Source organism: Cebus imitator, unplaced genomic scaffold (genome assembly GCF_001604975.1).
Source record: "Cebus imitator isolate Cc_AM_T3 unplaced genomic scaffold, Cebus_imitator-1.0 Scaffold6, whole genome shotgun sequence".
Taxonomy (NCBI): Eukaryota; Metazoa; Chordata; class Mammalia; order Primates; family Cebidae; genus Cebus; species Cebus imitator.
In genome coordinates, this window is record NW_016107321.1 from 4,038,963 (window position 1) to 4,053,632 (window position 14,670).

The 14,670-nt window shown below is 43.6% G+C and overlaps 1 protein-coding gene across 3 annotated transcripts in view; it reads left to right on the plus strand.

Annotated features, from left to right (window-relative positions):
* The window catches only part of AGPAT4 (1-acylglycerol-3-phosphate O-acyltransferase 4), a 137,441-nt gene extending 130,551 nt beyond the window's left edge, over positions 1-6,890 (plus strand). For 2 of the 3 annotated variants that reach the window (XM_037741756.1, XM_017538009.1), the window contains one exon: positions 422-6,888. In XM_037741756.1, the coding sequence (XP_037597684.1) occupies positions 422-516 (95 nt within the window). In that variant the 3' untranslated portion in view covers positions 517-6,888. Of the gene's footprint in view, positions 1-421 lie in introns of all 3 variants that reach the window. The other variant, XM_037741759.1, reaches the window with a different exon arrangement.
* Positions 6,891-14,670: the final 7,780 nt, after the last annotated feature.

The following is a 14,670-nucleotide window of genomic DNA, read 5'->3' on the forward strand; positions in this document are numbered from 1 at the left end:
GAAAGTGTGTCAGGACACAATTCCCCCATTGAGGCTCCTGGTCTGTTCTTTATCAAACTTTTCCAAACGTGCCTGTTAAGTTCCTGCCCCTCATTCACAAGAGAATCCTCTTTACCTGGGGGCCAGCAGAGGCAGCCAAGGATTTCTGAGTCCCTGTGAACAGCTGTGCATGGCTTGCCAAATCACTCACCTTCAAGGTCCAAGAAGGAAACCCCCACCAGAGTAGCCTTGCTTTGTCTTAACGTCACAAATGCCCACACTCAAGGGTGACTGTGAAGCTGGTAGGATGATGGCACCTCAGACCCACCAGCTCTCAGCTGATGCTTATGATTTGCAGCCACGGGCCTTCTCACGTGCTTTGTGGGCAAATGGCCCTGTAGTCTGTTTGGGCCACTCCTAACTCTACTCTCCTTGTCTGCAGCCTCCATGGGAGTCCGATGGATGATTGGTGTGACGGAAATTGACAAGGGCTCTGCCTACGGGAACTCTGACAGCAAGCAGAAACAGAATGACTGACTCAGGGATGTGTCGCCATCCGAAGGGAACCTTGGGGAACTGGTGGCCTCTGCATATCCTCCTTAGTGGGACACGGTGATGAAGGCTGGTGAGCCCCTGCTGGGCACGGCAGAAGTCACGGCCTCTCCAGCCAGGGAGTCTGGCCTGAAGGCTGGATGGGGAGGAAGATGTTCTGTAATCTTTTATTCCCCACGTGCTTTTGTGGGCTTTGGTTTTCTTTTTGTGTGAGTGTGTGTGAGAGTGGCTGTGTGGTGAGCGTGAGCTTTGTTCTGTGATCATGGAAAGGGTATTTTAGGCTGCAGGGGAGGGCAGGGCTGGGGACCGAAGGGCACAAGTTACCCTTTCATCCTTTGGTGCTGAGTTTTCTGTAACCCTTGGTTGCCAGAGATAAAGTGAAAAGTGCTTTAGGTAAGATGACTTAAATTATGTCTCCAAAAAAAAAAATTAAAGTGCTTGTCTGGGTCATCCGTGGATTATGTTTACAGAGTGCTGCCCCTCATCCTGCCCTTGGCCATGGCTTTAGTGTTTCAGATCCTGCTCACAGGAGGCAGCTGCTGCAGAGGCGTGGGCAGTTCAGAGGGGTGGGGAGGCCAGCATAGCTCCTTGCAAGAGACACAGGTCCAGGTGCTCATGAGCATTTGTGAGGGCAGAAACAGCGAGCACGTGCGTGGAGACCAACCAAGCGCATCCTTGGCACATAGCAAGGACTCTCAGTCTCTGCAGTGGAGTTTATTGGCATAAAAGTCTTGAAGATGTGCCCAACTCTGAAGAAACTGATCTTGAAGTTGAATGAATGTACAGCCTGGGGACTCTAGTGATTTGTGAGATGAGCTTGCATTAACAACTGTTCCTCTCAGCCGTGATAGCCAAAGTTGGATCCCCTAAAGAAATGCAGGTTCACATTATAAAAATACCTGGCCCTTCCCAGCATGTAGAGCTTGTCTGTGCCCTAAAGCAGCCAGGTCCTGCTCTGATCAGGGTCAAATCAGAGCCGACATCCCATGTACGAAAACCCCCCTGGGCTTCTGCCTTCCTTCTGGGCTCCTGCCTGCTCCCACTTTACTCCACGGAAGAGTTCTGCCCTGTAGCATCTCCAGTGGCCTTTGCAGACTGCTGTCAGCCAACAGGTGCCAAAAATGCAAAACAAGAAGGAACAAAAAGCAATGCTATTTTTGCAGAACAATTAAATAGCAGCTATTATGTCGTCTTAGGCCGAGGTACCAATGGCACTTGGACAGAGGTGTATTTGGAGCATGAGTTAGGCAGGATACATCTTTCTCCTGGTGTGCAGCTGCAAACTGCCAGTAGAAGCTGCGTGTGTAACATGAGCAGGAACGAACTGCTCCATACAAAACCGGCCCAATAGTATAAGGCATATTCTGTTCAGTCGTCATGGTTTTGGCTATTTGCTCATTTAGTCACTGTTTACCAACCACAACCAAACTAGATACGCCAAGGAGTTAGAGAGCGCTAGAGAAGGTCCCTCTGCTGACAGGACAATAATGCATTGTTGACACAAATGAATTTGAATCCACAGAAGTGAAAAAGGGAACAAATCCTGGCTGACTTGTGGGAAGAGCACACTGCAGAGCTGGGCCCTGAGTTAACTTGCTGGCAGCACTGCAGGCAGGCCTGATGGGAGCGCCCAGCACATCTGCCCACCCCGCACACCGCATGAAGCACTGACTGCAGTTTTGTGGGCTAAAGCCCAGGACGTGACCCTAGGCAAAATGGGCCCTTGGATAAGTGGAGGTGCGCACGGTGTGTAGCCTTGTGTGTCTGAGCACACCCTGGTGGGCCTGCGCTGGAGTCTCGGGCTGGTCTCAGAGGGGTCTGTGATGCTGTGAGGTATGCCGTTCACCTCAACCCTGCAGCTCATCGGCTGTCGGATTTGGGTGAGACACTTCCTTGCTGAAAGAAGCTCCCCATTTGCACAACGGGGGTAATGATACCTACCTCTTGGGCTGTAAAGGGTAAAAGAGGCACACTTCATCCTAAAGCACTAATCCAAGGATGAAAGATTAGAAAGCTGCCTCTATGTTGCTACTTCTAAAAAATGCTCAGAAATTTTCTTGTCATACTAAAAACGTGTCATTTTCTTGCTGTCATTCTTCCATTCAACACAGAAGTAATATAAGTTCTAAAAACATAGATCCAGGTGCCCACAGACATTCCATTTTCTTCCGAATTGGCTCTGGTATCACACAAAACAAAAGCAAGCAAACAGGCTGCCTGCTAGGGCCTTAGGTGCCAGGCTGGAGGAATGCAGGCAGAAGAATTCTCCTAGGAAGTAACTAAGCCCCAGGTTTTTGAATTGCCTCAGGGCCGAAAGAGAATGTGGCATGCTGGGGGAGAGAGATCTGGACCTTTCTCATCAGTCATTTGGCCTGTCCATGAAGAACAATGTCATTATGTGGCCTGCAGACTTGGTTTCCTTGTACCCTGTACCCTTAACGACACAGACAGCCACAGGTACTCCTGGCCAGCTCTTCACCCACGTTCAGGTCACACGGAGGTCACCATCTCTTCAGCAAAGAACTGCTTTGGCTCCCATGGTGTTAATTTTTCTATGAGTTAAAAACCCATGGAGTTTAAGCCATCTTTCTGTGTCCTAAGTAGAGCTCCATGGACTAAGGAGCTACACTTCCTGTCTTTTCCACCTTTCCCTCTCGTTCTAGCTTAGAGCTTATCACCCTACTGAGAGCCTGTTCTGTAATTCAAGGTGGCAGAGAAAAATACAAACCTTGACTGAACTCTGGTGAGCAATGCAGGGTCATCCCCGGACATCAGGGGCCATATGCTAGGCGACTCCTGCAGCTTGGAGGCAGGGAATTGAATGGTCTTCTTCCAGGAAACCCAGCCCATGGGGACTCTATTAAAAGACACCAATCATTTGGAAGATGCAGCTTGAGGTCTGGGGAAGTGGACTGATTCTGCGACTACCAAGTTAACATGATTAACCAGGCGAATGAAGTAAGGCACTTTGTGAGTCAGTCTACAACTCTGCTTACTTTTACAGAGAGAAAACAAAGTTTTTTCATGTGATCACACAGAAACTGGAATATCTCAACTGCTGTATTCTCTAAACAAATGCATGCGAAGCCTTGTAAAAGTAGCTGACGATTAAATTTTAAAACATTAGGGGTTTTCTAATATTTCCATACGTGGGACAGAAAGTGATTTAAATTTCATTAATTGTCCAGCCAAACTTATAGTAGGTGATGTGACAGGCACAGAAAAGACCCCACTGGAGTGGAGGAGTGGACTGGCTAGTCCCCAGGCAAAACAGAAGGGACTTTGCATAGGCTTTAGAACTTATTCATAAATATCCACCAAAGTGGGAAGAAAGGTATCCAGTGAAAATTCTCTATAGTCTCTACTCCTGCTCAAAGGAAGAGATTTCATCCAGCTTTCTCTAAAGCAATGCCAGACTTTCCGCATACTTATTAGGTTAAAGATAAAGAAAAACAAATACTTGGTTTGCCCGTCTCTTGAGGGGCCCTAGGCTATCTGGAGGAATATTTGTGAGCTGCCATTTGTGGTTAAAAGAACATGGAAGCACACCTGTGTCTGTAGCTGACCACTAGGCCATTGCTTCCTTCCCCCAGACTTTACAGGAGAGCCCCAAATGGTGACTCCCCAAGATGCTGTGGAGTAGTCCCCGCAGGCTGCCTCCCTCACAACTGTGTCTGACAGTGCCTTAACTGCAGTAGCTCCTAAGTGAGGTTTATAGAGAAGGAAATACTGAAGCAAGCCTACATGCAACATACTCACGGATGTGCTGGCTTCGCCACGCGTTCTGACTCTTCTGGTCCTAGTCACTCCTTGGTGCAGGGGGCTGAGCTCTGCTGACAGGCAGGTGCTGCTGGGAGAGTAGCCGTTCAGCTGAGAAGGCGTTTCTAGGCAAAGGTGGGCAAGCTGGTGCTCCAGGCTGCTGAACACGGCATCTGCGAACGCACTGCGTTGCTCCACGGTGCATTCAGAAGAGACTAGCATCTTGCATCTCAGACTCTGGGCTCATTCTTTGCTTCTGCCAAGGAACCATTTAGGGGCTTCAAGCCAACTGCTTAAATTCCCGCTTTTCTGGATTTTTCCCCATCTACATAAGAATATGGTGGCTGTGTGGACAAGAAATTGGTTGCATCTCAGTAGCGTGTTTCCCTATCTTCAGAAATTTAATTCAAAACAATTTTTGAACATTTTTTTTTGGCCAGGATGAATGAAGCTCAAGTCCCATCCTGAATGTGCATGCTAGACAGAGCGTAAGCAAGCAATCTGTACACATGCCAATCCCTCTCACTCCAAAACTGGAGCCTGTAATGAAGGCCCAGGGCCCGCCTGGTCGTCACAGAATCCTGCAAGCCAGCACAGTGCCTGACACCTACTTAGGCATTTGCGTACTTCCAGCATGCTCATTCACGTCCTCAGCATCCCCGCCTCCTGCAGCCAGGGCTTAGGATGAGTGTTCCCAGAGCGTCAAGTACACTGAAACATAAACCAGATGCTCCAGGTGTTTTGGGGTTTTGACCTGTCACAATGGCTTTTGAAAACAACGGATGTACAACTTGAGAGAGGGACTTGCTGGACTTCTTAGGCCGAGGACCAAGGACATGCTGCTGTCCCTCTTGGTCCAGGACATTGGATACCATTCACAGAATTCATCACCAATTGGCACAGTAGCCGATCATGACATTCAACTGTCTGAAATTACCCTTTTGGTCAAAAATTAAGATATCAGAAATTGCACCTACATAGTAGGTCTCCCATTGGAGTCCCATCTCTCTGAGCACAGGGGTGGGCTCCTGAGCTCACAGCCCTGCCCCATCCCCCATCCGCCTCAGGGTCTCACCATAGTGGCCCTCAGTGAAGAGTGACTGCATGAAGGGGGCACTTACTAGAAGCCCGAGTAATGGAATTTCAATTATCTTCTGACTGAACCGCCTTCCTTATGAATAATTAGGCCAGAATGAACTTGAGTACCTTGTGCAGTCAATACTTTGTCGTTTCGGAGTTACCAGCAAAAAAGCAAAGCTGTTCTCCGGGAACAGACATGCAGGTTCCCAACCAGGCCTTCCTCATCTCCTGCAGCCTCATCCTAGAGGGTTAGTACAAAGGTTGTGAATGGGTTAAAAAGCAGTTCTTAAGCACCTGCTTAGATCTCTTCGGTATCTGGAAACATCCCCCAGGGCTGTGTTAGTAAAGCTTTTCATTGGTAAGACTCATAGAATTTTTACATTTGATTTTTTTATACGAGGCAGTCTTGTTTTACATGTCGGAATGACGAGATTTTTTGACATTTATGGCACCTCTAGTTTCTGTTGAATTTTAAGGAGGTGAGTGGTATGAACACAAAGGTTGCTGCATAATCATTCCTTTGCATTTCAAGAATAAATTATACAAATGTCACTTTTCCTTTTTCTATTCCATAATACTAGTTTTAGCCAGATCTTTGCCAAACGTTCTAGGAAGTTCAGAAAAGTCATCCATGGAATTTTGGAATGCCATTCTCTGTCTTTGCACATGATGAGGATGGAAAGGCGATGAACTAGCACAGGGTGGCCCAGACTTGTAAAGTGTCTAAGCCACAACGCTGCAGAGCCAGCTCCTAGGTAAAAATGGCATAGCCTGGGACGACCCAATGCTACAACTGGAGCTTCCTGACTTGCCTCTGAGGCAGAAACAGCGAGCCTGGCCCAGGCCTCCCACGGGCACGCAGGCAATAGTTGTTGGCGGGAAACAGAGCAGCCCCTCTTTTGCTTGTTCTGTCAAAGAAAGAGGTTAACCACGGGCAAGGGCGGAACACACTCGGCTCGGTCAGGGAATGAGTTGCTCTAAGTGAACAGTGAATGCTTACCTTTCTGCCTGCATCAGCTGTACCCAGGGTTTGTGATTATTGTGAACCATTAAGGGATGACCTTTGAGGAAACCGACTTGGAGGGAGGCAATTTAAGGAGGGAAAGTGAGTGGGTTATAGAGACTGCTTTGCAGCCACATTCAGGAACGGAGCATTAAATGGATGACTTTTGAGTACATAAAAGCAAGCAGTAATGGCTAGGAGAGAGCAAAGATGCCCTAAGAATGACATCAGACTGACCAAATGTGCCTTTTCAAATAAGTTATGAGAACTAATGAATTGGAATTATAGCAAGGTATTGGACAGAACCATGCTAGTCTTCGAGAGAATGTGTGTATTGGGTGGATGTTTGGATTGGATGAATGGTAACTTTTTAATGTGAAACAGAGAGCTGATATATGGACTGTCATGTCAACCTGGGGTACTGTCCCTCTGTCATGTGTAGCAATCTTTCCAAATTTTTGTTGCTGGGTTGAACAAAGATAAAACTAATAAAGTATGTGGTGGATACTACTAGACAGCACAGCTTACTGGACTGGATGAAATGAAACTTTAACTTGGGAAACTGTGTATCTCTCCACTGCCTCACCCAGTATCTTCAGGAAAAGTGGAAAGGCTCTGCAGTGGACCCATGCCACTCCCCTTGCCTAGTCCGGGCCATTCTAGCCCTTTGCGCCAGTGCCCCGCCTCTTCCAGCTTGACCACGATGCCATGCTCTTCCCACCCCTCTCCCCAGGTCTCATTCTTTCTCCTTCCTTACATTACTCAGAGATCCGTCCTCGGAACTTCACTCTCTAAGCAAATCCCCCGCCATCTCTCATCAGGATGTGAGAACAGACGGGGGCTGAGGGTGGAGCCTGGGGCATGTCTCACATTTAACTACCTATTCAAGCTTTGTCTCCCTGATTACAGACTGTATACTCTATGAAGGCAGGGATGTCTGCTGAATTAAGATTAATGTAAATCCACAGCATGGAATGCTGCTCTTGATACTGTCAGAACACCCACAGTAACAGTTGGTTCTGACATTCTTTAAAAAGGTATCGATAAACTGAAGCAAGGCCTGAGAAAGCCAAGACAGTTTCAGAAAACTATTACAGAAGGAACTTGGGAAGCAGACATGAAGGACTTACAGTGAGGGGAGACAGCAATATTCAAATATATACAGGAATAGTCAAGTATTGAGAACACAAATAAGCAATACGATGAGGCTGATTTCGGCCCAAAACAAAAAAATGTTGTACAGCAATTCAAATAACTCAGAAGCGGAAGGAGAGACAGTGGAGGAAGATTATGAGTAAAGAATGAATAAAATGCAATATAAACAGTACATCCTGGAGTTGTGAGAAAAAGCAACCCGGTCAACTTTAAGGAGAGAGTTGACATGAAATGCAAGGTGATGAGAAAACCACTGAAGTGGCACCTGTGTCTGCAGTAAGTCACTCTGAAACAGGAATGATTCCAACGGAATGACTAAGAACAAACTACCTGACGGTATATGAAAAGAACTGTGCTTCTATGATTGACAACAGCTGTCTCAAGAAGACAAAGTGTGACTTGACAAAATGCCAGAGCACTGGAGCGGCCTACCAGAGGACTTGCCCCAGAGTGGAAAGCCTGTGACCCTTCTGTTAATTCGGGGAGGCTGGGGATTTGCAAGGCTATTAGGTTACAGGGATGGATGACGTGATAAACATTTCAAGCAGTACCTGTCTTGGGAGTTTCCATCACAACACTAGATCAGTGACTTGCCATGACCTCAGACACCACACTAAGAGGTTACCTGATTCAGCACATGGCCAATAACAAACTGGTCCCTTCCAGGAAAATATGTTGATCTTTTTACCAGGAGAAAAAGAGCAAGCTTCAAAGGACAAACTCATACTCGTGAAGGCAGAAATGCAGTCTTGAACAGCAAGCTGAAACTCTTCTTGGCCATTCTGGACTTTTGTAAAAGCTTTTAAAACCTAAACAGAGTCTGTAAACATAAAGGAATCTCCATGATCTTAATGGCTGCTGTGCCCTGGGCAATGACACCTCATTTTGGCATCAACAAACAACATGCCTTTGAAAGTCCTGCTTTAGAGCTGCCTCCAGCATCCTGTATAAACCAGTTTTGTTATCTCACAGCTTCCACACCTAAGCAGTCCACCTTTTTACTACAGTATAAAAAAATGCAGAAATAAGGTAGCATTATACATCCTGTTCCCAGAGGGGATGGCTTCTGAAAGAGGATACTCTTTGATATAAACTCTGCTAGACTAAGAAAACATTGTTTCTTCATTTTATTTAGTGCTCTAGAGTGGGGCTGGCCATTCTGGCTACAGCCCTACCTGGCCTGCAGCTTGCTTTGTAAATCAAGTTTTGCTGGGCACAGCCACATCTATTCACCTGCACATGATCCATGGCTGCTTTTGCACCACAACAGCAGAGCTGAGTTGTTGTGACCAAGACAGTATGGACCACAAGATCAAAAATATTCACTCTCTGGCCCTTTCCTGGAAAGGTCCAACAACCCTGTGCTAAGGAATATAATGCCAGCAGACTGAGGCTGATATGCAGAAGGGAAGAAAAGCTGCTCTCTGCTTTCATATTACTTTTTTTTTTTCTTATTGAGAAGCCAGCTTTAGAATGTGTTCAAGATATGAGCTCTATTTTTAAAAATGGTCTGGAAGATTATTTTTACCATCATTTTTGTCTTGACCACTTTCTGTCTCAAGAAACTTTTAAAGATGAATAAATTAAACCCAAGGCATGCAGAAGGAAGCAAACAATAAAGATTAATATGGAAAAAAAATGGAAACCAGCAAAACAATATTAATGAAATCAGAAGTTGATTATTTGAAAAGGTCAACAAAACTGATAAACTATTAGCCAAGAAAAAGAGAAAACACAAATAGAAACAGACTTCACTACCAGCCTTAAAAAACTTAACAGTCTTATTAGGGACTACCATGAACAATTGTATGTCAACAAAGAGACAATTTAGCTAAAGTGGACAAATTCCTACAGACTTAAATTACTGACACTGACTAGAGGAGACAGTCTGGAGAAGAGAAATGGCAGACGGGAGGCAGGACTAACTTGCAGCTCCCACTTGGATGGACAAAGCAGCGTCTGGAGACTCTCACATCATAAACTTTTGCTCCAAGAACTACCGCAAGAATATACCAAGAAAGCCAAGAGAATCCACAGACCCTTTGAAGGGGGCGGATTGCCGCTGCACGCTCCACGCTCCATGGGATGGGACAGCCGAGGAACTGTGAGTCTGCTTGCTTTCTCAGCTGGGAGCTTTGAAGCCTGGGGCAGGTTCTCAGCCCTGCTCACTGGCTGCCTGGAAGCAAACTCCCTGCTTTTGTTGGGGGCATGGTGGGAGTGAGATCGGCCTTTTGGGAGCTGGGTAAGGCCTGTGACTGCCAGCTTTCCCCCACTTCCTGGGTGACCTGTGTGACACAGCAGAGGCGGCCATAATCCCCCTGGGAACATAACTCCATTGGCCTGAGGACCAGACTCCCATCCCCTACAGCCGCCACACCAAGCCCTGCCCAAAGAGAGGCTGAACTCAGACCCATCTAACCTTGCCCCCAGCTGATGATTTTTCTCTACCCGCCCTGGTAGCCAAAGACAACATAATCTCTTGGGAGCTCGATGGCCCTGCCCATTGCCTCATCTGCCCTATACTACTGTAGCTGATGTGCTTTTGAAAGTGCCACCTCCTCGCCGGAGGCCAACCAACACAAAACCAGCTCACTTAACAAAAATAAAACCAAGGACCCTCACAAAGTCCACTTCATTCCCCTGCTGCCTCCACCAGAGCAGGTGCTGATATCCATGGCTGAGAGACCTGAAGATGGATCACATCACAACATTCTTTGCAGACACTCCCCAGGACCAGCCCAGAGCCTGATAGCTCCGCTGGGTGGCTAGTTCCAGAAGAGAAATAACAATGACTGCAGTTCGGCTCTCAGGAATCCTCATCCCTAGGGGAAAGGGGAGACCACCACATCAAGGGAGCACCCCATGGGACAAAGGAATCTGAGCAGCAGCCCTTGAGTCCAAGATCTTCCCTCTGACATAGTGTACTCAATTGAGAAGGAACCAGAAAAACAATTCTGGTAATATGACAAAACAAGGTTCTTTACCTCAAAAGGTAAAGTGTGCTAGCTACTAGCCATGAATCCAAATAAAGACAAAATCTCTGAATTGCCAAAAAAAAATTCAGAAGGTCAACTGTTAAACAAATCAAGGAGGAACCAGAGAAAGGTGAAGTCCAACTTCAGTATCCCATATCATTTTATAGGATATGAATAGAAAAATCTCCAGTGATATAACCTAAATAAAAAACAATCACAACTTCTGGAAATAAACAACACACTTAGAGAACTGCAAAATGCATTGGAAAGTCTCAACAGAATCCAACAAGTAGAAGAAAGAACATCAGAGCTTGAAGACAAGGCTTTCAAATTAATCCAATCCAACAAAGACAAAGAAAAAAAAGAATTAAAAACAATCAACAAAGCCCAAAGCCTCCAAGAAGTTTGGGATTATGTTAAATGATCAAACCTAAGAACAACTGGTGTTCCTGAAGAAATGTAGAAGTCTGAAAAACATGTTTGAGGGAATAATCAAGGAAAACTTCCTGAGCCTTGCTAGAGATCTAGACATCCAAATAAATAAGTTCAAAGAACACCTGGGAAATTTATCACAAGAAGATCATTGCCTAGGAACATAGTCATCAGTTTATCTAAAGTCAAGGAAAGGCTCTTAAGAGCAGTGAGGCAAAAGCATCAAGTAACCTATAATGGAAAACCTATCAGATTAACAGCAGATTTCTCAGCAGAAACCCTTCAAGCTAGATGGGACGGGAGTCCTATCTTTAGCCTCCTTAAACAAAACAATTATCAGCCAAGAATTTTGTGTCCAGCAACTAAGCATCATATATAAAGGAAAGAGTGTTTTTCAGACAAACAAATGCTGAGAGAATTTGCCATTGCCATGCTAGCACTGTAAGAACTGCTAAAAGGAACTCTAAATCTTGAAATGAATCCTGGAAACACATCAAAACAGAACCTCTTTAAAGCATGAATCTCACAGGACCTATAAAACAAAACAATAAAAAAAAGTATCCAGGCAACAAAGAGCATGATGAATAGCATAGTACCTCACAGGTCAATAGTAACATTGAATGTAAATGACCTAAATAAATGCTCCAGTAAAAGATACATAATGGCAGAATGGCTAAGAATTCACCAACCAAGTATCTGCTGTCTTCAAGAGACCCACCTCACATAGAAAGACTCACATAAACTTAAGGTAAAGGGGTGAAAAAAGACATTCCAAGCAAATGGACACCAAAAGCAAGCAGGAGTAGCCATTCTAATATCCAACAAAACAAACTTTAAAGCAACAACAGTTAAAAACAAAGAGGGACATTACATAGTGATAAAAGGAATACTCCAACAGGAAAATATCACAATCCTAAATATATATGTACTTAACACTGCAGCTCCTAAATTTATAAAACAATTACTACTAGACCTAAGAAATGACATAGACAGCAACACAATACTAGGGGAGACTTCAGTACTCCACTGGCAGTACTAGACAGCTCATCAAGACAGAAAGTCAACCAGCATATATATATACATACACACACACACACACACACACACACAAATATATATGTGTCTATGTATATAGACACACATAGATACACATATATGTATTTGTACACACACATATATACCCACACACACACATACATACCATGGAATACTACTCAGTCATAACAAGGAATGAAATAATGGCATTGGCAGCAACCTGGATGGAATTGGAGACCATTATTCTAAGCGAAGTAACTCAGTAATGGAAAACCAAACATTGTGTGTTCTCACTTATAAGTGGGAGCTAAGCTATGAAGACGCAAAGGCCTAAGAATGATACAATGGACTTTGGGGACTCAGGGGAAACGGTAGGAGGGTGGTGGGGGATACAAGAGTACACACTGGATACAGTGTACACTGCTCAGGTGATGGGTGTACCAAAGTGTCAGAATCACCGCTAAAGAACTTATTCATGTAACCAAACACCACCTGTTCCCCAAAAACCTACTGAAATTTTAAAAAGCTATAAACACACACACACACACACACACACACACACACACACACACAAATGGAAATGAAGTCCAAATAGACCTACAAGAAGCAAAAAGACTGGATTAGTAACTTAAAATAGTCCCCAAAAGAGAACTCACTCATGCCTAGCTGGTTTCACTACTGAATTCTATCAAACATTTGAACCAGTTTGGTTGAACACACACACACACACACACACACACCGCAATCCTTCACAATCTTTGAAAAAACAGAGAAGAGGAAAATTTCCAAACTCACTGCATGAGGCCAGCATTACCCTGATACCAACGCCGGAAAACAACATCACAAGAAATAAAAGCTATAAGAGCAATATCCTTCATATAATATGGAAGCAAAAGTCCTCAACAAAATACTGCAAATGAATGCAGCAATACATAAAAAGCAATCTATGCAATGATCAACTAGGACTTATCCAGGAATACGAGATTGATTTACTACCCTCAAATCAATTAATGTAATATACCATATTACAACACAGTAAAGTAAAAAACCATATAATCATCTCAATAGATGAAGAAAGAACATCTGACAAAATTAAACACCCATTCATGACAAAAACTCTCAGCAAACCAGAAATAGAAGGGAACTCCCTCCAATGGAAAAAGGGCATTAATGAAAAACCTATACTGTAACACCATACTTAATGGTAAGAGAATGAATAATTTCCAGCTAAGATAAAAAAATGTTAAAAATATGACAAGGATGTCAATTCTCACCACCACTATTCAACACTGTAGTGGAAGATCTAGCCAGTGCAATTATGCAAGAAAAAGAAATGAAAGGTATCTAGAGTATAAAAGAAGTAAAACTGTTTTTATTCATGTAAAAGATTATTTGTAGAAAATCCTATGACGCCTACAAAAACCACTAATAGAACTATAAAATAAATTCAGCATAGACTAAGAGGTAAACATATAAAAATCAATTGTGCATGTGTGTGTATATCCACATACTCTGCATATGTGTGTATAGAGTCCATATACATATATATATATATGTGTGTGAGTATCTGTGTGTGTGTGTGTGTGTGTGTGTGTGTGTGTGTGTGTGTGTGTGAGGGGGGCAATGAACAATCTGAAAATGAAATATTTTCACCCACAGTAGCAATAAAAAGAATACTTAGGAATAAACTTAACAAGTTCAAGAGGTATACAACAAAAAACACACAGCAGTGCTGAATACCTAAGTAAATGGAGATATATCCTGTGTTAACAGACTGGAAGACCTAACATTAAGAAAACAGTACTTCCCAAGTTGTTCTACAGATTCTAGTCCCAATTCTAATCACAGCTGGGTTTGTTTTGCTTTTTGTAGAAATTGAAAAAATGATCCTGGAATTCATATTAGCCCAAGTAGCCAAAATGCAAATTTCCCCAAATAGCCAAAATGATCTTGAAAAGGAAGAACAAAGTTGGAGGACTCACACTTCCCATTTTAAAAAACTAAATACAAAGTGATAGCAACCAAGACAGTGTGGTATGGCATAAGGTAAACATATAGATTAATGGAACACAACTGGAAGTCCAGAAATAAACCTTTTCATTTATGGTCAGCTGCTTAATATGGTTAACTTCAACAAGAATGCCCAAAGAATAGCCTTTTCAACAAACGATACTGGGTCAAATAAACATCCACATGCAGAAGAATGAATGTGGATCCTTATGTGATATCAGACACAAAAATTAACTAAAGATATATGACAGGCCTAATGTAAGTGCTGAAACTCTTAGAAAAAAACATAGATGTAAATCTTTGTGACCTTGGGTCAGGCAATGATTTGTTAGATATGATATCAAGAGCATAAACAACAAAGAGCAAGTCGGTTAACTGGACTTCAAAAAATTTTTTTTAAATAGTACTTTTCAAAAGACATTGTTAAAACAAAATGAAAAGACGAGCCACAGACTGGGAGAAAAAACATTTGCAAATCATATGTCCCGTAAGGACCTATATCCATCCAGAACATATAAAACAACTCTTACAAACCAATAAGAAGATGAATAACCCAATTTTAAAATGATTTGAATACATGTTTCACCAAATAAGATATCCAAATGGTCAACAAGCACATGAAAAGATGTTCACTATCATTAGGGAAATGCGAATCAAAACAGGGTAACTCTTCATGTTAACTAGAATTGA